The sequence below is a fragment of the Gossypium arboreum genome, chromosome 6 (assembly GCF_025698485.1).
Source record: "Gossypium arboreum isolate Shixiya-1 chromosome 6, ASM2569848v2, whole genome shotgun sequence".
Classification (NCBI taxonomy): Eukaryota; Viridiplantae; Streptophyta; class Magnoliopsida; order Malvales; family Malvaceae; genus Gossypium; species Gossypium arboreum.
In genome coordinates, this window is record NC_069075.1 from 80,116,327 (window position 1) to 80,141,999 (window position 25,673).

Below are 25,673 nucleotides of genomic sequence, written 5' to 3' on the forward strand. Positions count from 1 at the left end.
CTTTGCTCTATTCCTGTTACACAGCAATGAGCAAAGAGGGGCAGCTGTAGAACCCATATTTTGCCCGGGCTTACAAAAAATTAAAAAATGAAATTAAACAAAAAATAAAATTAAACAGTCCATTTAAGTCCTTTTACAGAACCCAAATACTGTAACCCACTAACCCGTAGGCCAAAAATTAAATGCCTAACCCAATAACCCATTACACCCATAACCCAGCTAAACACTAACCAATAACCCGCTTAACCCAACAGCCCATTTACAATCAAATACCCAATACCCCTGATACCCTAAACTAGTCCAGAAACCCAAGACTTAATTAGCCCAATTGGCCCAACCTATCTTCAGCTTCGGGAAACTCTAGCTAGGGTTTGCGCCACAACTCCCAAGCCATACCAAACGTCAAAAGATCTCGCGCTGCAAGCACCAGTGCGTAGTCAATGCCTGGTCCGTCGCCGCCATCGTCAAGCCTTCATCACCGCCATGATTTCCGCACTCACCTGCACACAAATGGAAAGAAAAGCAGCATAGCAGCACAAAAATAGGAAGAAACCGAAGGAAATTATTCTTACCAAATGTAAATAGTGGCTATAAAGCCCGAGTGCTATCGTTGTAATAGGGACCACAAAAACCACATACGCAAATAGTTGTACGATTTACTATGCAAACAGAAACATAAACAGTGTTTTTTTGAAAGAAAGGTGATATTTTGTTTATTGTTATTTTTTCATTTCTGTTTTTTTTTTCAATACATACAAAACAACATTTTTTAAAGAATATTACTAAAAAGAGGGAAAGAGGGTTACCTTTGACGCGCTTAGAAAATGAAAGATTTTAGACTCTCCGACCGCCGCGTATAATGGCGCGTGTGGTGGCGCATGTAGCAATCGACCGTCGGAGCTTTCACCAGATTCCGGGCTGAGGAGAAGAACCGAGAGAGAGTTTTAGAAAAAGGGTAGGGTTTAAATGAATTTGGGTGTAAAATTTTGTTTTTATAATAGTATAAAACGACACCGTTTTGGCTTAAAATAATAAGCCCTAAAACGGCGCCATTCAAGCATATAACCCTTGTGTCAACCCGACTCAGCCAAGGGATCCGCGTGTTTCCTGTTATTGGAATAATTGTCCAATTGGTCCTTCCGCACTTCTATCCTTTAAAATTAAATTTCTTTCATATTTAAATTTTGCCCAATAACGTTATTTTTAATTTCAATTTAGTCTCAAGCCTATGATACCTGAATGCTGGAAACGGTGACGTTTTAGGGATTAGGGTTATTTACCCAGTGAGTCTCTCTCTTTAAGCGTGCACTCTAATTAGCCCCCAAATTCAGTTTTGATATTTTAAAAATTAACCCTACAATTTTATTAATTGTAACGCCCCAAATTTTTGGGAATTCTGAAAAAAAAGTTTGTAAAATTAAAAATTTTGTGTTCTACTTGTTAAGTGTAGGTTTAATTGTGATAGTGGGCCTCTAGAAGGCCCAAGCTTAGGATAACCCGATAGTTTTAATTAATTTTAATTCCATAAGAGAAAGGGGTTCTGGTAAATTGGGCTTTGAGGAATTAATTGTGTAAATAGATCACAAGGAAGCAAGTGGTGAAGTGGCATGTGACGCCACAGGGAAGGCTATAAGTGGCGTGTCGGAGCTAGGGAGGACCCAAGTTCAAGTCACATTGATAGCAAAAACAAGGGATTAATTTTTATGAACAGAAAAGGTAAGTAATGGAACTGAAGTAAAAGTCTGCCAGGAGGAGTTTGAATTGCTCAGGAGATTGAGTAAGGAGGGGATAAGGGAGAGGATTTAGGAGCTGATCAAGGAGGATGGTGTTGGCCAAATAGTGGACTCTTGAGGAGCAAGAGTTGGCCGGCCAAGGGTTTCTTTAGGGGGGAAAATTTCGGCTAGGTCAAAAGCTAGGTATAAATTCGGCATTTGGAAGTGTTGTGCCGTTTTTTTCTTTTCTGACCATTCTTCCTTCTCTTCCTTTCTTTTCTTTTCTTTTTTCTCTCCATCTATCTTCCTTCTTCTTTCCCCATAGCCGAATCCTTCCATTATTCTATTCACTCCACGTTCTTATCATTGTTCTTAAGCCTTATATACAAAAGCCGAAATCCCGAAAGCTTGATTCTTTTTGTGCCGATTTCTTTTAACCAAAACCACATCTCTTCTCTTCACCATTTGTGGCCAATTCACCAGCCTTCTAAAACCTCAAGTTTTGACAACAAGACCATAGCAAAACCCTCTCGTTTTACCTTTCTAAACACAAGTTGCAAAAAGCCGAAAACCCCACATTAAAAGGGACTTGGCCGAATACTGGAGTCACTGAAAGCTCGACTTTTATTATCATCTGAGGGCTTAGATCTACATCAGGATCGAGTGGGAAACTCATTGGAATCATTCACTAAGGAATCGGTGGTAAGTCTTCTCCAAAACTTAGTATTCTTACATATTTTAGGAAAAGCTGAAATCCCTAAAAGTTAGGGAGGTTGTCGATTTGGACTTGTAACCCTGAGGGGTCGTAATAACTATTTTGTTTTGGTAATAGCGTGATTTAGAGGTGGTTGATCAAGGGCTTGGACAGGTGGAACGATCAGATCTTTGGAGTTAACCATCTTTCGGCAGTAAGGTAAGAGCAATAAGGGTGTTAGGCATGTTTGGCCGAATGTGGTAGGGGACTATATACTCAATCTTATTTCGATATTTGAAGTAATATTAAGTGATTCAATTGTAGGCAGTTCGTGTGTAGATCTCGTCGAGGAAATCCCAAAAATAGGTGTGTAACTGACACCCTCTCATAGGCTAGATCGGCAAAAGTCGAAAAGCCGAAATGCCGAAAAGCCGATATTTTGGGCACTTGCGAGTGTACGAATGCTCATAAGACGTATGGGTAATTATTACTGGTAATCGAAAGTGATAAAACTACAGTACGCGCGATTTCGTACGTTTTGATATTTTGGGCTTGATGGGCCAAAACTGGGTTATGGGCCAACGGGCCCAATTCGGTAAGAACACTCGGTAAGTGTTTCTGGCTAAACGTAATGGCTACGATATGCATGAAAACCTTAGAAATATTTAGATGTACTAGAGTACCCCTATGTATGCAAAATTACCATTATACCCCTATGTATGCAAAATAACCTCTATACCCCTAGGGTTAATTTTGTCTCGAAAAGCATGATGAATTAAATCAGATGATGTATGCCATGAATGTATATCTTGCATGGGGACATGGGTTATATTATGGAGGAAGCGCCCGGTGGCTATGCCACAAATTATTCTGCTCGTGGCCCCGCCACGATATTCTGATTCGGTGGCACCGCCACAAAATATTCAGATCTGGTGACTCTGTCACATTTTACGATCTGCGCCATGCTGCATATTTCGTGGCGTAGCGGTTGGGTGGGTCGAGTAGTCTCCCACATGGCGAAAGGATGGTATGGGGCGTATGTGGTTGGATATGGTTGGGTTTCGCATAAGCATGATATATCTGCTACGATCATTACGGGCCTATGGGCTTTATTCGAAATACTGCTCAGCCGAGGCCAACTTGTTTTAATTACGTGGTTTGAGCCGATATGGGCTATGGTTGGGTTAATTTTACACACCGAGTTTCCCCAAACTCATCCCTATTTTCATCCATGCGTAATCCCCAACCATAGTGGGCTTGGAGTGCGAGGATTTGGAGTGGCCACTCGTTCTGCAATATGGATTTCTTCTGGTGATTTGGACTTCAATTTTCTTTACTTTAATGATTTGGGTTTTGTTATGTAATAAGGCCGCTTGTGATTATTTTTAATTGGGTTTTGATCTATAACTTATCATGATGATCTTAAATTATATTAACTATCAAAATGGGCTAGATCTAGGGTTCGTTTTCAAAAACATTAAGTGGTTTCAAAATAACTCGATTACAAGTAAGACTTCCGCTAAGCAAACGTTTTCAAACTTAATCACGTTATTAAGATGGACTTAACCAAATGGTTTTCTCACAATTATACGAGATGTTAGAGTGTGGCAATGGCGGTGTGCATGTCTAAGATTGGATCCGAAGGGAGCTTGGTACTTAAGCAGTCCGACAAACTCACCTCCTCTTTTTCTGGTTTCCTACCTGGTGCACAACTCCCATTCACTTTAACCTATATTAAAAGTATCTTTTACATCACCAATAAGGTTTTCCAAACTAAGTAATACGGAATGTTTTGTACGCATCAATGTGGCGCACTGGATCCGGTCATAACGTCTAGGTCGGGTTTGGGGTGTTACATTAATCATTAATTTTAATCCTTTTTTTATATATTTCTAAATTTTTTACTTATTTATTTTAAATATTTTATATATTATTTATTTTACTATAAACATTATTCATATATAAAAATTATTTATCGATATTATTTTATTATATATTTATATGATTATGTTATGTTGTCTATTATATATATTATCTATTATTTATTTATATTTTATCATATATTATTTATTATGTTGTTTATCTTTATCTTTATTATTATAATTTTAACACTTGTAAATCATTATTAAAAATTACATATTATTAAATATTTAGTATGATATATAATCTTCTAAACTTATTACAAAATTTTGTTCCTATTTAACATATTATTGTCGATATATATATTAGGTTATTATACCATATAGTATATTTTTTGTATATATATTAACCTTTTTTAAAAAATCTCTTTTAACTATTTATATACTGTTTTAAATATTTGTTATAACGCATTTATTTCCTTTTGACTTATTTTATATATGTTCATAAATTTGTTGATTTATTTTCATATGTTTTTTATTTAATGTTTTTAGTATGTTAATTTTATCTTAAATTATTTTTTATGTTATTTATTGTTTTTATATATTTGCATAAAAATTGATTATTTATGTTGTTATTTTAAGCTATGTTTGCATATATGTTATGAAATTTAGGGTTTCGCACGTTGTGTTGTGCATGAAATGTTAATGTATGTTGTTTTTAAGTATATTTGCAAGAATTGCTAAAATATGTACCATGTAGTTTATGTTATTATTGATATCTTGAAATATGTTAAATGCATCATCGTTTATTTTTTTTTAAAAAAAAACCCCAAAAGAGTTTTAAAAATGAGGCAATGTTTTTTCATATTTAGGAATTTGGGAAATGGTGCCCTAACATGCTGGGTTGCGATTTCCCATTTGTCTAAATGCCTAAAACACCCTTCTAAATGATTTTATAAATTACGAGGTGATTTCAGTTACAAGAATTTTAGAATATCATGTCCTATCATGTTGATGTGATATTTTTATTTTTGGAATGAAGGAATCTTAGTTTTAAACTCAAACTATTCTAACTTTTAAAAGGGATCCTATTTTTAAACTCTTTCAAAAATTTGACATTAAGACAAAAAACTATTCAATTTGGTACCGACTTTGGGCGTTGCGAGGGTGCTAATCCTTCCTCGTACGTAACTGACTCCCAACCCTATTTACTCAAATTTTCGTAGACCAAGATGTTTAAAGGTGATCCAATCGCACCTAAAAAGATTGGTGGCAACTCCTGTTTTCATTTTTTTAAAGTCGAACCCCGTTTTTCAAACCCCGTTAAAAATGAATTCGACAGTAACATGATAAAATGATGATTTAATTGGGCTGGTATGGGTCCCTAAGAAATTTGGCTAGCATGTATAGAGGGTAAAAATAGTAGTTTTACAAGTTTCGAGCTTCAGCACCAATTTGTTAAGAAGTTAAAATATAAAGGGTAAATTCGTAATTTTATGATAATGTGAATTATGGATTGAATTGAATGCTTGATGTTAATTGAAGTACTTAATTGAATGTAATTATCTATTTAGATCAAGATAAACCACAACTGGCTTAAATCAAGGAAAATATAAAGCTTTAGACTAGACTTCAACTCGATTATTACAACCATAGTTGTCGAGGTAAGTTCGTATGAATTATAATCTTATTAATGATAATTTAATTGGTTATTTGTTATATTATGTTAGTATAAAGCAACTTGGTTATATGAGGATATCGATGCTTTGATTGAATGATGGATAAATGATCCCATTTGAACCTTAAGAATTCTTAGGATACAAATGACATGTCATTAGCGATTTCATTTTTCGGGTGCTGGTCTTGAATGTCCTTGTAACAGTTCGTTTTTAGTGAAATTAGAACAGTGATTTCGGGACCACAAATCTGAAGTGGAAATAATTATTTTATTATTATTTTAAGGTCTACAACATGATAGTATGATTGTATAAAAATTTCGTTAAGAAACTTTAACATTTTCATGCTTAATTTGATAAAAAAGACTAAATCGTGTAAAGTGAAAAAGTAGAGTTCTAATAGCTAGAGGTGTCTACTAGCTATGGAAACCTAAAGTGAAGGTGCTTATGTGGTAATTAGACCATTGTTATAGTGAGTGGACATTTATGGACACTAAATAGATGTTTTCAAAGGTAAATTACTAAGGTTAAATTAGTAATTTAATAAATAAACTTAGTAAAATAATGAAAAAAAAAAGTTGTCATCTTCCTAAGTGCATTTTCAACTGAAAATAAGAAGCAAAAACCTCCATTGTTGTTCTTTTGAAGGTTTGGCAATAGTCCATTTGCATGTAAGTGCATTTTTGACTTGTTTTTAATGATTTCTATGTTTTTGGAGTCGTTTTAGCTTAATCTAGCTAGCCAAAGGACTAGTTCGTGAAACTGCTAAAGTATTAAGGTTTTACCATTGATGAATGTGTATGTGTTTTGATGTTTGGTGATAGAAAATGAATGGTTGTTGTTAGATAAACAAGTTTTGTAAAGTGATTTTGGTTGAAAATGTCAAATAGGGATTAAATTGAGAAATGTGAAAATTATGTGGTAAATGTCTGAAATAATGAAATGTATGGGCTACTATGGGTCTATATATAATTAAGCTAGCTTGGGTGTGCGTTAAATTGCATGAATTTGCATATTTATGAGCTAAGGACTAAATTGTAAAGTAGTGAAATGTTCAGGGGCAATAAAATGGATTTGGATTGAGTTGAATAGAATAAATATTAAAGTGGTTAAATTTGATTACATAGATCAAGAAAAGCCACGTTCGAAATTAGATTGGGGGAAAAACAAAGTAGTAGATTGATCAGTCGATTTTCTCCGTATTAATTCGTGGTAAGTTCGTATATCAATAAGCTTTAAATTATATGTGTTTATATGCTTAATTAATACAATTGAGATGATACAATACTATGGAAATTATCTACGAGATATCATCCATTATTTGGATCCTGGTTGAACCTTAGGAATAGAGAGGATACAAATGACATGTCATTAAGGGTTACCGTGTTTTGGGTGCTGGTCTCATACGTTCTACCGGTGGTTGAGTTTTCTGGCATGTGTTACGGTTACTCGTTAACTTGTGTGAGTAGTGCCGTGTAGTTACTTTTGACCATCAGCTTGTGTGAGCAGACCTAGTGATAGCTCGAGAGTGAGCATTTATATGAGATATGAGATTGAGATGTTTTCAACCATGTATTGGCACTTAGTGTGTGAGATTCTCGAGTATCCGATATTATTCCAAATGGTTCAACAAGTACAATGACATTATGAGAGTGTATGAGTTCGATATGAACCAGTAAGGTATGTACGTGAATCATGTGGAAATTGATCTATAAGATTTGTGATTTCATAATTAACTTTGCTGGTGATTATATGTTAAGCTATTAACACCAAATTGAAATGCGTTAGGATTTAAATTACTTGTTTTATTGTGGTTGATTGGTAAGTCATATTTGCAGTTATACGAACTTGTTAAGCTTAATTGCTTATTTTGTTTATTAGTTCGTGTTTTATAGTGGTTCAGAAGCTTGCTCGTTTTGGAAGTTGTCAGAGATTGCATGACACTATTGAACTCTTATTTTGGTACTTTTGGACTTAATGTATTTTAGTTATATCGCATTATAGATTAATTGGTTAATGGAAGCCTATATGTTTTATTATATTTTAGCAATTGATGTGGCTTGACAAAGGTATATGCTTTGATATGTAAATATATGTAAATGACACTTTGATATGTGGTTTGTAATTTCTATGTGAATGCCTTGTTGTGAATTGGTATTTTAAGGAGCAATTGGTTGAAAATGAAAATGTATTAGCATGTTAAGTATTAGGCAAGATAGTGCATAAATGAAATTGACCATTTAGTTGAATTCTTGAAAGTGATATTGGTATGTTTTTAAATGGAAAATTGTGAAGTTTATGAGCATTATGGTTGTTGGTATTGGTATGGCATGATTTGGACTTGGTTGAGATTGGTTTGAATGCTTATTGATGATATGGTCATATGCTATTTGGTATGTGTAGGTTGGTGCCACTTTGGGTGAGAAATAAGGCTTGGAAAATGGCCTATTTTTGTCCATACGAGTAGAGATACGGGCGTGTGTCTCAGCCGTGTATGACACACAGTGAAGTGACACACCCGTGTGTCCCCTGATACTTCTTTAGAAATCAAATCAGTAGCTTCACATGGCCTAGCACACCAGTGTGTCGCTTGGCTTTGTGGCACAAGTCAGTATACTCATTAGTTTTCGTACGGCTTAGCACACGACCTGGCACACGGGTGTTTGAGGTCACTTCGAAGGGTACACTGCCTGGCACACGGGCGTATGGTCTGGCCATGTGACCCAAGTTAGTGAGTTACACGGGGTCGAACACAGGCTGAGACACGGCCATGTGAGCTCATTTCAAATGTCCACACAGCCTGTAACACGGGCGTGTGTCCCCTGCAGTTTGAAAATTTGTGATGTTTTTCTAAAAATTTATTAAGTACTCGATTTAGCCCCGAACCACTTCTAATGCTTGTTTTAAGCCCCGAAGACTCGTGTTAGGGACTATATGACTGAATTTGAATGAATTTTGTTCGGATATGAGATATGGATATGAAATGTATGATTGTTTATAAGATTAGTCCGATAATGCTCTATATCTATTTCGGCGACAGATACGGGTTTAGGGTGTTATAGTCCTACTGATGGATGAGGTCCTGTATTTGTTATGAATTTTCCATAGCTCATGTGAGCAGCATCTTGTAGCTAACATTCTGACGCACGGCTCGTGCGAGCAGGCCCATTTAACAACTCGTGTGAGCACTGTTGAAAAAGAAAGGTTATGGTTATATGGAAAGGCATATTATGTGTGAGCATTCCCAAGTATCCGATGTAATTCTAGATGGTTCAATGGGTAAGTAAAGGTTTATGGAAAGGTATGTATACAATTGGATAATTATTTTCAATCTTATGAAAAGGAAACTTGATGAATGCAAATGAGTTTAATGGAATTAAACGATTATGTGAAGGATTTCATGTTCATGAAGATTCATTTGTTAAATGGTTGATTTCTTATATGTAATATAGATGAATTACTAATTTGTGAATATGGTGATGTTTATAGGATTTATTAAACATATGAGTATGGTAATGATGCTATGCGTATTTCAAAAAATGAGTTTAAGAAGGGTAAGTTATGTTTTAGTTTATACGAGCTTACTAAGCACTAGTTGCTTACCTAGTTATTTTCCTTTGTTTTGTAGATTATCGGATGCTCGATCGGTTGGAAGATTGTTGGAGATCTATCACACTATCCAACAATCACTTCGGTAGTTTTTATGTTATTTTGGCCAAGGTTATAAATGGCATGTATAGGACTTTTGTGTAATGATAATTGTTGAATATGCTAGTGATAATCTTGGTATGAATATGTACTTTGAATGTTAAACTTATTGGTTAGGCAATTTTAAAACTTTTGGTTACCTTTAGGTACTTGTAACATATGGTCCTTTTGGTATATTTAGTATGAAAAGTAAATAGTTTATAATTGATGCTGCTAGGTAACTAAATTGAGTATGTTTTGTTTCTGGGATGTGACATTATGGTCTTGTATTGATTGAATTTGTTTTGGTTAAATTGTGATGCCTTTGATTGACACACTGTTAGTTGAAATAGGTTGCTTGTTTATATGTGTTTGAAAGGTGTTTAGGGCTATTGAATGTATGTACAATTGGAGTGGATGATTAGGCAAATTTTTGCCTTGAAATGGCTTGTTTTTAGGGTTAAATTATAGAATAGACGGCCTAGCAACAGGGTCATGTGTAACTTATTATTTCAATTCAGTGAGTTACATGGCCTAGCACATGGCTTGCGACACGGTCGTGTGTTGCAAGTCAGAGAGTTACATAGCTTAGTACATGGCCTGCGACATGACCGTGTGTTGCAAGTCAAAGAGTTACACAGCCTAGCACACGGCCTGTGAGACAGTCGTGTGACCTAACTTAATAAGTTACCTGGTTTAAGGCACAGGCTGGGACACGATCGTGTTTCCCTTTGTTTGAGTACCACATGGTTTGGGCTATGTCATGACCGTTTGACCCCTGTTTTTCAAAATTTTCAACCTTTTCCCATATTTTCTAAATTATTTCAAATTAGTCCTGAATTGTTTCTAAACAGTTTTTAGGGCCTCAAAGGCTTGATTTAAGGCCCAAATTTATATGTTTGTTAGATTGATAATAAGTTATAAATAATTAATGTTAAATTATTGTATTATTCTGATTTGTACGGTAATGCTCTGTAACCCTAATATGATGACGGATATGGGTTAGGCGTGTTACATTTAGTGGTATCAGAGTCAGATTTAGTTGATTCTCAGACTGAACATAGCTAGTAAAGTGTATGGAATACATGTTATTTATATAACATATGATAGTGTGATATCTCCTAACCTAAATTGAACTTTCTCTTAACCTAAATTGAACTATGTTTTTTATATAGATAAAAGATGTCATCCAACCCAGCCAATTCCGATGAGGTTGGAAGTAATGCACAAGGCTCCGTTCAAGGAGCAGATGTAACACCCCTAGCCCGTATCCGTTGCCGGATTTGGGCTACGGAGTACTACCGGAACATAACATTAATTACTGAACATTTTATTATCATAAACAAATCACATCATAAATCATAACAACATCAATCAAAATCATACATACGGTCCCTTTTACGAGTCCTCAAGGCCCTAAAAACACATTGGAAATGAATCATAACTAAATAAAAAACATAAGAAAATTTTCAAAAGAAGGCAAAATTTTTCAAACTGCAAGGGTCACATAGCCGTGTGGCCAAGCCGTGTGATTCACATGGCCAAGAGACACACCCGTGTCTTAGGCCGCGTGGGTATTCAAAATAGGGACACACAGTCGTGTCCCAGCCCATGTCCGTACCCATGTAACTCATTGACTTGGGTCACATGACCAAGCCGCACGCCAGTGTGCCAGGCCGTACACCCCTCAAAATAACCCAACATGCCCGTATGTCAGGCCGTGTGCTAGGCCATGTAATAGCTTGACTTGCAACCCTTTTGAAAGCTACAGGGAACACACGTCCGTGTCGCCTGGCCATGTGTCACCCACGACTGATACACACGCCCGTGTGGACAAAAAGTAGGTCATTTCAAAGTCATTTTTCTCACCCAATCTCACACTTCATGCACAAGCCAATTGTACCAATAATAAAGCATTCAAAACACACTTTACATATGCATATTCAAGCTTACATAACATAGTAATTATCCATTGAACCAATATGCCAAAAAAAAAATGGCGCCTCAATTTCAACAATCACACGTACCTCAACACCTAACCATTCCATTCATCAATTAAACTACCAATTGAACAATTTCAATGCCACAATTATCCATATGTTCATATAACATAATGCATGCACAACCAATACAAAATGACCATTTTCACAACTAACATGTATCATACCCATTTGACCAAAAGTTGATCACTTTTGCACAACCAAATCAAGCCATTAGCAACATCATGGATTATCTCTATTCACATCATTCAACACTTCATAACATACCATTACCTTATCATTTCCTTACCATCATTTTATCTAACATAAAATCAACATAACAACCTCATAAAATACCATATAATTACATTATCATACCAACTAGTTCATCAACCAAATCCAACATAAATACAAGCCACACATAATGGCCAATTTTATCAAACAAGACACCTATATATGCCATTATAACCATGACTCAAAATCATCAAAATCTACCGATTTAGCCGATGAATAGTGTGATGGATCTTCGACAAGCTTCCGACCTAAACGACCTTCTGGTTATCTAGAAACATAAAGGAAATAACACGAAGTAAGCGTAATACTTGGTAAGTTCGTAATTCAAAAAAAAAGCTTACCCTTTCAGTATATATGAGCATAAAAACAATTTGAGACAATCCAACATAACTTGGCATTAGCATAAGCAACAACAACCTTTCAAGTTAGATAACCACATAGCTTAGCAAATCATCTCAAAACATCATAGCTTTTATGCACACTACTTATAAACATTCATACTTTCATGCATATAGCTAAGCATATCTGAAATATTATCAATTCATAACTTTTCATATTGTCATAGCATCACTGATCGAAGTATGTGCCGAACCTTCCCTTTTTCATACCCATTGAATCACTAGAATAATATCAGATGCTCGGGAATCTCACACACTACGTACTAACACGTGGTTGAAACCACTACTTTCTCATATCTCATATAAATGCTCTCTCTCAAGCCATAAGTGGGTCTGCTCGCACAAGTTATCAGTCAGGATATAGTTACATAGTGCTACTCACACAAGCTGTCAAGTAACCTAACACATGTCGAAAGCTCAGCCATCGGTAGGACGTACAAGACCAACACCCGAAACACAATAACCCTATGACATGTCATTTGTTTCCTATATATTCCTAAGGTTCAAATGGGATCCAGAAGTTGTTGAAATTTCGTTGGATATTTTCATATAGTCGTAATACCATAATATAACTTATAAACATTTAAATTCAACATAATTTAACACTATTTAACTGAACTAACTTACCTCAAACACGAACGGAGAATTGCGATCGATTAATCCAATACTTTTTCTTTTTCCCAATCTAAATCTATATGTTGCTTTTCTTGATCTATATAATCAAATTCAACTCATTCAAATTTCATTCTATTCAATTTAATCCAAAAATCAAGTTTTGAAAAATTCTACTTTTGCCCCTATTATTTTGAATTCATTTCAATTTAATCCCTAGCTCATAAAAATAAAAATTCGTGCAATGTAGTACCAACCCACTAAAGTCAAATATCATCAAAATTTCATGATTTCACGTTGAACATTTTTTTTTCAATTTAATCCCTAATTGACAAATTCATCAAAAATCCCTTTTAAAAAAGTTGTTCTACTATCATCAAACATTCATTTTCATCCAAAAAACATCAAAAACAACTAACATACATTCATGGTAAAACCCTAGACTTTAAAAGGTTTTGCAAAATAATCCCCGGGCTAGCTAGATTAAGCTACAACGACTCCAAAACATAGAAATCATTAAAACCTGAGCAAAATTACACTTACATGCAAACAAGACTATGACAGAACCTTGGAAAGTCTTTAATGGCTTCCTTTGTCTCTAATTTTGGTTGGAGAATGAAGAAAGAAAGATGATACCTTTCTTTTTCTTTAATTTTAATTTATTTTATTAATTACTAAATTAACCTTGTCATTTAACCATTAAAACCATTAAAACCATGTCCATCTTTGTCCACCATTAATATTAATGGTCTAATTAATATTTAAGGCCACTCATCTTTCAATTTCATAGCAATTTGACACCTTTTACTAATGGAACACTAGTTTTGCATTTTATACGGTTTAGTCCTTTTTATCAAATTAAGCATTCAAACAATAAAATTTCTTCACGAAATTTTTAGAAGATGCTACTATCATGTTGCAAACATTAAAATAATAATAAAACAAAATTTTCAACATTGGATTTGTGGTCCCAAAACCACTATTTTGATTTCAGTAAAAAGGGCTGTTACAGCAGCTAGTAGTAGCCCATAGCTAAGGGTCGGGGAAATGAGGCGAAAGAAGCCTTTTTCCATATGATGTCTGAGTGGTTCTCTAAATTTGCTAGAACAAATCCTATGGCTCAACGACCTCCACCCCCTCCTGTACCCGAACCTGTCCCTTCTATTTCTCAAGGTCAGGAACAAATACATGTAAGAAAGCCTCCGGTTGATAAAGTACGTAAGTATGGGGCAAAAGAATTTCATGGAACAACTGAAGATGACCCTGAAAAAGAAAAGTTTTGGTTAGAAAACATTGTTAGAGTTTTTGATGAATTGTCTTGTTCTCCGGTTGAATGTTTAAAATGTGCAATATCTTTGCTAAAAGACTTAACGTATCAGTAGTGGAATACTATGATTGCTGTGGTACCAAGGGATTGTGTGAATTGGGATTTATTTCAGACAAAATCCAAAAAAAAATACATCAGCCAGATGTATCTTGACAAGAAAAGGAAAGAATTTTTAGAGTTGAAGAAAGGTCGTAAATCTGTAGCGGAATATGAAAGAGAATTCATGCAACTTAGCAAGTATGCTCAGGAATCTATACCAACAGAAGTTGTTATGTGCACTCGGTTTGAAGATGGGTTAAACGAAGATATCAAGTTGTTAGTGGGGATTTTGAAATTAAACGTCTTTGTGGTATTGGTGGATCGAGCGCATAAGACTGAAGAACTTAGTAAAGCTAAAAGAAAGGTAGATTTTTAGGCTGGAGACACAGGTAAACGACTGATGGGAAAATCATTTTCATCTCTATCAAAAAAATTGAAAGAATTTCACAGTCATATATTAGCTTCAACTGGACTTTCGGGAAGAAATAAAGCGAAGCAACATTCAATCTCGAGACATCAAGCTACTTCTGTAGAGAGTGTGGGGAGTGTTAGTAATAATAAACCTGAATGTCAACAATGCAATAGACGAAATTCCAGTGAGTACAGATTGAGAGATGGATTATGCTTTGCATTTGGTTCTTATGATCATTTTCTCTGAGGCTATCCTGAAAGATATTATAGAGAGAGCTCAGAACACTCGGTCGAGTAACATGAGTAACACCTAGGAGCAGTGGTAATGCGGGGAATTGTTGAAGTGGAACAAAAGATTCTGCAATTAGATCTGAGGCTCAGGCACTAACTCTGGCATATGCAATTTGTAACACCCCGTACCCGAGACTGTTGTCGGAAGCGACCACGAGGTGCTAATAGACATAATTCATGTATGTTCACAGTCCATTTTAAAAATTTCCAGACAGCTGGCTAACTGCGTCACTGTCACCTTAAAAATCATATCTTGAGTTCCAAAACTCGAAAATCAGTTTCGTAATTTTTACCTGAAACTAGACTCATATATCCATCCACAAACTTTTTTCTAGAATTTTTGGTCGAGCCAATTAGTACAGTTTATTAGTTAAAGTCTCCCCTGTCACAGGGTTCGACTACACTGACCTTCCTGCATTGCAACTTAGATAACTCCTTATACAGGGCTTCAATACTTATGCCATTTGTTTCTAATGAAACTAGACTCAAAAAGGAATCTATACATATATGACATGACTTCTAATTATCTCTGGTTAACTTATAATGAATTTCCAAAGTCAGATCATGGGATCAAGAAATCGCTCTGGCCCTGTCCCACGAAAACTTAAATATCCCTTAAAAATACGACTCATATGACCATTTCGTTTCTTCCATATGGAATTAGATTCATCAAGGTTCGATTACATAATTTATTCACTATTTAATTCCATTCCTACTATTTTTAGTGATTTTTCAAATTCACACCACTGCTGCTGTCAGCATCTACCTTTAAGGTAGACTTTACCTATTACATAGTTTCCATGATTCAACTAACCCTTTAGCATATATAGCACAAAGTATGATCGTGATTAACCATTCCAATGGCCAATCATTGCCAAGCACATCCACACCTCTCAATAACCATATACATACAAAATGATTATAACATTATGCTCAAAAATATATATAAGCCATTTTAGCATGGCTATCCAAATTTGTACAATACCGAAAGGTACATGACCAACATCAAAAGGGTAGTCCTATACATGCCATTTCAAAGTTCAACCAAAAGTGTACCAAAAGGGGCTTTGATAGTGTGGACGACTTGACTTCGACAATCCCGAGTCCGATAACCCACGAACCAAAATCTATAAAAAGAGATTCAAAGAAACGGAGTAAGCATTTAATGCTTAGTAAGTTTTGAGCCATGAAATTAGACACAACTAAAGTGTAGCATTCATATGGCTAAACGGATAATTTCATATGCAGAAATTCTCAATATCATACTTACTTCACATTACCAACCCTTATATTCATACACAAAAGATCAACTTAGCCAAAGGCCGGTAACTCATTTATCGACTGAGCGAATACTATTTGTAAGGGATCAACTAATTCAATGCATATACGAAACATACCTCATTGCTGGGATTTTACGAGCATATTAATTGAAACTATTACAGCAAGGTCGCTCATTCCCAAGCCAAGTACCTTCGGGAGATAACCGGATATAGCTACTTGCTCGAATGCCTTCGGGACATAGCCCGGATATAGTAACTCGCACCAATGCCTTCGGGACTTAGCCCGGATATAGTAACTCGCACAAATGCCTTCGGGACTTAACCCAGATATAGTAACTCGCACAAATGCCTTCGGGACTTAACCCGGATATAGTAACTCGCACAAATGCCTTTGGGACTTAGCCCGAAACTAGTCACTAGCGCAAATGCCTTCGGGACTTAGCCCGGTTATCATCCGAATATTCACGCACATATCAATAAATCATGACACATTTATATCTCATTTTCATAATTAGAGTTCAAACACAAGTCACGTATTAAGCATTAACATTTTCAGCTCAAGAGCTACATACAAAGGGCATGATTTTGATTTGCTTATAACATAATCTAATCGAATCATAATCTAAGTTTCATTACTCGAAAACTTACCTCGGATGTTGTCGAACGATTTCGATGGCTATTCGACCACTTTTTCCTTCCCTTTATCGGATTTAGTTCCCCTTTGCTCTTGAGCTTAATTTAACAAATAAATTGATTTAATCATTTGAGCATCGAAAAGAGGAACTCAAGGTACTTAGCCCATATATATATACATTAGACATTAAAGTCACATACATATGAAATCATGAATCAACTCAACATATTAACCCACACTTCCTTTTAGCTGATTGTCTAAGCCAAGATAAAAGCATCAATATGCTTGCCTCTAACCGAATACATGCAACACCAATCTTCTTGCTATGGCCGAATATGCATGTCTATGTTGAGGCCGATTATATGCTTAATACTTCCTAGAAGTATGGTTACTTGTATTGATTATATATCATCTTGTTTCAAGTTCAAAACTCGGCTAATAAGCATATATATAGACTAGTAATCAAATACTAACATTTTGCACTTCACCTTACTACCATTTCACATCTATTTTCTACCATGGCCGAATGCATCAAGACACCATACCGTTCAATTTTGGTCATGGGTTACACAAATAACTTAATATCTAACTCAAAAATGCCAAAAAGAAAATCCAAGAGTCATCAATCACCATCACATGTATCATTACAAAGCTTCACACTTAGCATGCAAATGACATCAACACAAATCCACCTTAGCCGAAACTTAACTCATCTTCATGCCTCATCACCACAACATCAAACATCAACCAAGAAGACAACACCCATGGCGAATATCATCTCCATCTCATAGCAAAGATTTAAACCATGGGCTAGGTAGAACTCAAACTAACAACTAAAACATGCATGAATCTCAAGGACAACATCAAACATACCTTAGTCTAGCAAACCACCATAGCCGATTTTCTCAAGCTCTTCCCTTCCTTTCTTTCCTCTATTCGCCAAAGATGTTCAAGAATGAACACTTTTTTTTGTTTTCTTTCTTCAATTCACGGTAATGGGGGAACATGGATGAGACAATTTTTTCATCATCATTTACCTTTCCATTATTATTTTATTACCCATACTCCTTATTTTATTTTTCCTAACATAAATCACTAACATAACATGTTTATGACATGTTTTGCCCATAACATTTGTCCTCCTTCCTTGTCATGGCGGCCACTACTATATTAAGGGGAAATTGACATGCAAGTCCACCCTTTTATTACATGCACTAATAGATCCTTATAGATTAACCTATCACATTTCAAAAGTGTCACACATAAGTCCTATTAGTGAATTCACATGCAATCGACTAAATCGAAGCTTAAAACTTTCACACATTCATATTCACATATTTTAGACAATAAATATCATATTCAAATAATTTGGTGACTCGGTTTAGCGGTCCCGAAACCGCTTCCGACTAGGGTCACTTTAGGGTCACAACTCTCCCCACTTAAGAAATTTTCGTCCCGAAAATCTTACCGTAAATAGGTTTGGGTATCGTTCTTTCATGGCGTTCTCGGGTTCCCAAGTAGCTTCTTCCATCCCGTGATTGAGCCATAACACTTTTACTAAAGGAACCTTTTTGTTTCGCAACTCTTTCACTTCACGAGCTAGGATACGAATTGGTTCTTCTTCATAACTCATATCGGCTTGACTTTCAACCTCGGAGGGACTTATTATGTGCGAAGGATCAGATCTGTAACGTCGAAGCATCGAAACATGAAAGACGTCATGAATCTTTTCAAGTTCAGGGGGCAAAATCAATCTATACGCGACTGGACCAACTCATTTGGAGATTTCGTACGGCCCAATGAATCTCGGACTCAACTTGCCCTTACGGCCAAATCTGAGTATCTTTTTCCAAGGCAAAACTTTAAGAAACACTTTATCTCCCACCTGATATTCAATGTCTTTTCATTTCAAATCCGCATACGATTTCTGACGATCTGTGGCTGCCTTCAAACTTTCACGGATTACTTTTACTTTCTGTTCAGTATCTTTAATCAAATCAACTCCGAAAATTTTACTTTCACCGAGCTCGGTCCAAAACAATGGTGTACGGCATTTACGACCGTACAAAGCCTCGTAAGGTGCCATCTTAATACTTGATTGAAAACTGTTGTTGTAAGCGAATTCAATCAAAGGTAAATACCGCTCCTATGAACCACTAAACTCGAGGATGCAACATCTCAACATATCCTCAAGTATCTGAATTATCCGCTAGGATTGACCATCGGTTTGGAGGTTAAAAGCGGTGCTAAAATGCAACTTGGTACCCAAAGCTTCTTGCAATTTCTTCCAAAATCGTGAGGTGAATCTCGGATCTCTATCCGACACAATAGAAGTAGGTACCCCGTGTAATCTCACAATCTGAGAAACATTCAATTCAGCTTGTTTATCCATTGAAAAATCCGTGCGTACGGGGATAAAGTGAGCTGACTTAGTCAGTCTATCAACAACAACCTAAATCGCATCTTTCTTACTTGCTGACACTGGCAACCCAGATACAAAATCCATCGTGACTCGATCCCATTTCCATTCAGGTATCACGATCAGCTGAAGTAAACCAGTAGGCACTTGATGTTCCACCTTCACTTGCTGACATACTAAGCACTTCGAGACAAAATCGAAAATGTCTCGTTTCATACCATGCCACCAAAACTGACGTCTTAGGTCGTTGTACAATTTCGTACTCCCCGGGTGAATTGACATTCGGCTACAATGAGCTTCATTCAGAATCATTAAATGAGTTCTGAATTTCTTGGAACACACAAACAATTTCTGAACCTCAAACAATCGTTATCATCAACTTGAAACTCTGATTCCATATTCAGAACACATTCGGCCCGTTTTGCAACCAATTCATCATCGACTTTCTGAGCTTCACGAATTTGATGAATCAACAATGGTTTGGCCTTTAATTCTGCCACTAACACATTGTCGGATAGAATGGACAAGTGTACATTCATCGCTCGTAAAGCAAACAGTGATTTACGACTTAAGGCATCCGCAACCATATTAGCCTTTCCCGGGTGATAGTCAATGACAAGTTCATAATCCTTCAACAACTCGAGCCAACATCTTTGTCGCAGATTTAAGTCTCTTTGAGTCATCAAATATTTGAGACTTTTGTGATCCGAAAATACATGGCACTTCTCACCAAATAAGTAATGTCGCCATATTTTCAAAGCGAATACGATGGCAGCTAATTCGAGATCATGGGTCGGATAATTTTTCTCATGTGGCTTTAATTGTCTCGACGCATAGGCCACAACTCGACCTTCTTGCATCAATACGCAACCCAACCCAAGTAGGGAGGCATCACTATAAATGACAAACTCTTTGCCTGATTCGGGTTGCACTAGAATTGGAGCTTCAGTCAAATAAGTTTTCGCTTGGTCAAAACTTTTCGACATTTTTCCGTCCATTCGAACTTAACATCTTTTGAAGTAGCCGTCATTGGTGTGCCTATCATCGAGAAACCTTTACAAACCGTCAAGAGTAACCGCAAGTTCCAAAAGCTCGAACCTCGTAATATTTCTCGAGGCTTCCAGCTTAAGTATGGCTGAAATTTTGCTTGGGTCAACTCGAATACCCGCTCGCGGATACCACATGACCCAAGAAGCTAACCTCTCTTAACGAACTCACACTTATCGAACTTAGCATATAATTGCCTATCTCGTAAAATCTGCAACACTAATCTCGGTGCTCAAGATGCTCGGTTTCATCTCTTGAGTAAACCAAGATGTCATCAATAAACACAACTACAAACCGATCCAAATACGGTCTAAAGATCCGATTCATCAAATCCATAAATACCGCAGGGCATTAGTGAGCCCAAACGGCATCACTAAGAACTTGTAGTGACCGTATCTCGCTCGAAAGCGCTTTTGGGTATATCCGAATCTCGAATTCAAGAATCGATAATAACCCGATCTCAAATCTATCTTTGAAAACACCGAGGCTCCCTTTAGTTGATCAAACAAATCGTCAATGCGTGGTATCGAATATTTATTCTTTATTGTCACCTTATTCAGTTGACGATAGTCGATGCACAACCTCATGGTTCCGTCCTTCTTTTCACAAACAATCTTGCACCCACGGTGAGAAACTTGGTCGAGCGAAACCTCTATCACCAACTCTTGCAACTGAGCTTTCAATTCCTTTAATTCTGTTGTGCCATACGATACGGAGTTATCAAAATTGGTGTAGTCCCAGGTACAAGCTCGATGTCAAACTCTACCTCCCGAACAGGTGGTAAACCCGGTAATTCTTTGGGAAAAACATCCGGGTATTCACAAACCACTGGCACAGATTTAGGCTTCTTTTCTAACTCTTTGTCATCAAGTACATACGCAAGGTATGCTTCACACCCTTTTCTTACATATTTCTGAGCCAACATTGAGGATATTACAGCTGGCAACCTATTCAAGTCAGTAGACTCAACTCGGATTATCTCGTTATTTACACACCTCAAATCGATGGTTTTTCTTTTGCAATTTACAATTGCATCATGTACGGTCAACCAATCCATACCGAGGATAACATCAAACTCGTCAAACAGTAAGAGCATCAAATCGGCCGGAAAACAGGATCCTCGGATTACTAGGGGACATTTCTTGCACACTTTGTCGACAAGCACGTAACGACCCAAGGGATTTGACACCTGAATTACAAACTCAGTAGACTCAACAGGTAGAGTCTTACTGGATGCTAAGGTTTCACATATATAAGAATGAGTAGAACCAGGGTCAATCAAAGCAATCACATTAGTATCAAAGAGAGTAAAAGTACCGGTAGTAACATCTGGCGAGGAAGCATCCTCGCATGCGCGTATAGCGTAAGCTCTAGCAGGAGCACGAGCCTCAGATCTGGTGGTAGCATCTCTAGATCCTCTCTGACCGCCACTAGCATTGCCCGTATTCCTAGATGGTCTACCCCGAGCTGTAGTAGCACCAGGCTTCCCACTCTGATTTACGTTGTGTTTAGACAATCTCGGGCTATCTCTAATAAAGTGGTCAACTGACCCGCACTTGTAACAGGAGCAATCATGGAACCTACAACTCCCCGAGTGCCATTTACCACAATACTAACACTCCGTTCTGTCTCGACAGTCATTTCCAACACTGGCGACTGAAGTGACTCGTGCACTCACAGGGGGTCGATCACGGTCTCGTCTAGAAAAACCCGAAGTGTCTCTAGATTGGCCCAAATCATCTCTAAACTTTTTCGATGATTGTTGAAAGGGCCTCCCCGAAGACCTCTTACGAAACTCCTTTGCTCCCATATCAGCTTTTCTTTTCTCCATACTGAGCTCCTCGGCTTTGCAAGCTCGCTCGACAAGTACTACAAATTCTCGGATTTCCAAGATGCCAACATACAGCTTTATATTATCATTCAGTCCATCCTCGAAACGTTTACACATTACGGCTTCTGAGGAAATGCATTCTCGAGCGTACTGGCTAAGCCTCACAAATTTTCGTTCATAGTCGATAACCGACATGGAACCTTGTTTGAGTTCAAGAAATTCCTTCCGTTTTTGGTCAATGAACGTCTGACTGATATACTTCTTTCGAAACTCGGTTTGGAAGATCTCCCAAGTTACTTGCTCTCTGGGCACAACAGAAGTCAACGTATTCCACCAATAGTAGGCAGAATCACGTAGCAAGGAGATAGTACACTTTAGGCACTCATCGGTGTGCAAGATAGCTCATCGAGTGCGGATAGTGTTGTCCAACCAAAATTCAGCTTGCTCGGCATCATCGCTATCCGTAGCCTTAAATTTAGTAGCCCCATGTTTTCGGATTCATCAACTGGGGCTTATTTGACCTTATTTGGTCGATTCTTTGGAGGTATTGTAGGTGCGGGTTGGCATTAGTCGGAATGGAGGTTGTGGAACAGTAGATTAGTTCGAATGTATTGGTTGAACCAATCATTCATCACGCTATAGAAAGCTTGTCTAGCTTCATCATTCGGATTACTAGCAATAGGTTGAGAGTCCGCCGGCCGTCCCTTGTCTTGGAGCAAAGCGCTACACTCTCAAGATCATTAGCTACCGCTTCGGTCGGAATTGGGATCCATTACTATAAATAAACACATTTGCAAATGTCAGAAATCACCACACTATCAAATAATCACAAAATGGCATGTATAGCTAGACCCAAACGTATTACGGTAGTCCTAGAATCGACTAAACCGTAGCTCTGATACCAATAAAATTGTAACACCCGTGCACAGAGACCGTTGTCGGGCGACCACGAGGTGCTAACAGACATAATTCATGTATGTTCACATCCATTTTAAAATTTCCAGACAAACGGTGGCTAAATCGTCCATTGTCACCTTAAAAATCATATCTTGAGTTCCAAAACTCGCAAACCAGTTTCGTAATTTTTTCCTGAAACTAGACTTATATATCCATCCAAAAATTGTTTCTAGAATTTTTGGTCAAGAGAATTAGTACATTCTATTAGTTAAAGTCTCCCCTATTACAGGGTTCGACTACACTGACCTTCCTGCATTGTGACTTAGATAACTCCTTATACAGGGCCTCAATACTTATGCCGTTTGTTTCTAATGAAACTAGACTCAAAAAGGAATCTATACATATATGGCATGACTTCTAATTATCTCTGGTTAATTTATAATGAATTTCCAAAGTCAGATCATGGGATCCAGAAATCGCTCTGGCCCTGTCCCACGAAAACTTAAATATCCCTTAAAAATACGACTCATATGACCATTTCGTTTCTTCCATATGGAAGTAGATTCATCAATGTTAGATTACATAATTTATTTACTATTTAATTCCATTCCTACTATTTTTAGTGATTTTTCAAATTCACACCACTGCTGCTGTCAGCATCTGCCTTTAAGGTAGACTTTACCTATTACATAGTTTCCATGATTCAACTAACCCTTTAGCATATATAGCACAAAGTATGATCGTGATTAACCATTCCAATGGCCAATCATTGCCAAGTACATCCACACCTCTCAATAACTATATACATACAAAATGATTATAACATTATGCTCAAAAATATATATATAAGCCATTTTCGCATGGCTATCCAAATTTGTACATACCGAAAGGTACATGACCAACATCAAAAAGGGTAGTCCTATACATGCCATTTCAAAGTTCAACCAAAAGTGTACCAAAAGGGGCTTTGATAGTGTGGACGACTTCGACTTCGACAATCCCGAGTCCGATAGCTGACGAACCAAAATCTATAAAATAGAGATTCAAAGAAACGGAGTAAGCATTTAATGCTTAGTAAGTTTTGAGCCATGAAATTAGACACAACTAAAGTGTAGCATTCATATAGCTAAACGGATAATTTCATATGCACAAATTCTCAATATCATACTTACTTCACATTACCAACCCTTATATTCATACACAAAGATCAACTTAGCTAAAGGCCGTAGCTCATTTATCAACTGAGCGAATACTATTTGTAAGGGATCAACTAATTCAATGCATCTACGAAACATACCTCATTGCTGGGATTTTACCAGCATATTAATTGAAACTATTACAGCAAGGTCGCTCATTCCCAAGCCAAGTACCTTCGGGAGTTAACCGGATATAGCTACTCGCTCAAATGCCTTCGGGACATAGCCCGGATATAGTAACTCGCACCAATGCTTTCAGGACTTAGCCCGGATATAGTAACTCGCACAAATGCCTTCGGGACTTAACCCGAATATAGTAACTCGCACAAATGCCTTTGGGACTTAACCCGGATATAGTAACTCGCACAAATGCCTTTGGGACTTAGCCCGGAACTAGTCACTAGCGCAAATGCCTTCGGGACTTTGCCCGATTATCATCCGAATATTCACGCACATATCAATAAATCATGACACATTTATATCTCATTTTCATAATTAGAGTTCAAACACAAGTCACGTATTAAGCATAAACATTTTCAGCTCAAGAGCTACATACAAAGGGCATGATTTTGATTTGCTTATAACATAATCTAATCGAATCATAATCTAAGTTTCATTACTCGAAAACTTACCTCGAATGTTGTCGAACGATTTCGATGGCTATTCGACCACTTTTTCCTTCCCTTTATCGGATTTAGTTCCCGTTTGCTCTTGAGCTTAATTTAACAAATAAATTGATTTAATCATTTGAGCATCGAAAAGAGGAACTCAAGGTACTTAGCCCATATATATATACATTAGACATTAAAGTCACATACATATGAAATCATGAATCAACTCAACATATTAACCCACACTTCCTTTTAGCTGATTGTCTAAGCCAAGATAAAAGCATCAATATGCTTGCCTCTAACCGAATACATGCAACACCAATCTTCTTCCTATGGCCGAATATGCATGTCTATGTTGAGGCCGATTATATGCTTAATACTTCCTACAAGTATGGTTACTTGTATTGATTATATACCATCTTGTTTCAAGTTCAAAACTCGGCTAATACGCATATATATAGACTAGTAATCAAATACTAACATTTTGCACTTCACCTTACTACCATTTCACATCTATTTTCTACCATGGCTGAATGCATCAAGACACCATACCATTCAATTTTGGTCATGGGTTACACAAAGAACTTAATGTCTAACTCAAAAATGCCAAAAAGAAAATCCAAGAGTCATCAATCACCATCACATGTATCATTACAAAGCTTCACACTTAGCATGCAAATGACATCAACACAAATCCACCTTAGTCGAAACTTAACTCATCTTCATGCCTCATCACCACAACATCAAACATCAACCAAGAAGACAACACCCATGGCCGA

General features: G+C 36.9%; 1 protein-coding gene across 1 annotated transcript in view; it reads right to left on the minus strand.

Annotated features, from left to right (window-relative positions):
• Window positions 1–402: 402 nt before the first annotated feature.
• LOC108485161 (uncharacterized) overlaps window positions 403–25,673 on the minus strand; it is a 30,214-nt gene continuing 4,943 nt past the window's right edge. Inside the window, exon 3 of the mRNA XM_017789004.1 lies at window positions 403–500. Within this exon, the coding sequence (XP_017644493.1) occupies window positions 403–500 (98 nt within the window). The remainder of the gene's footprint in view (window positions 501–25,673) is intronic.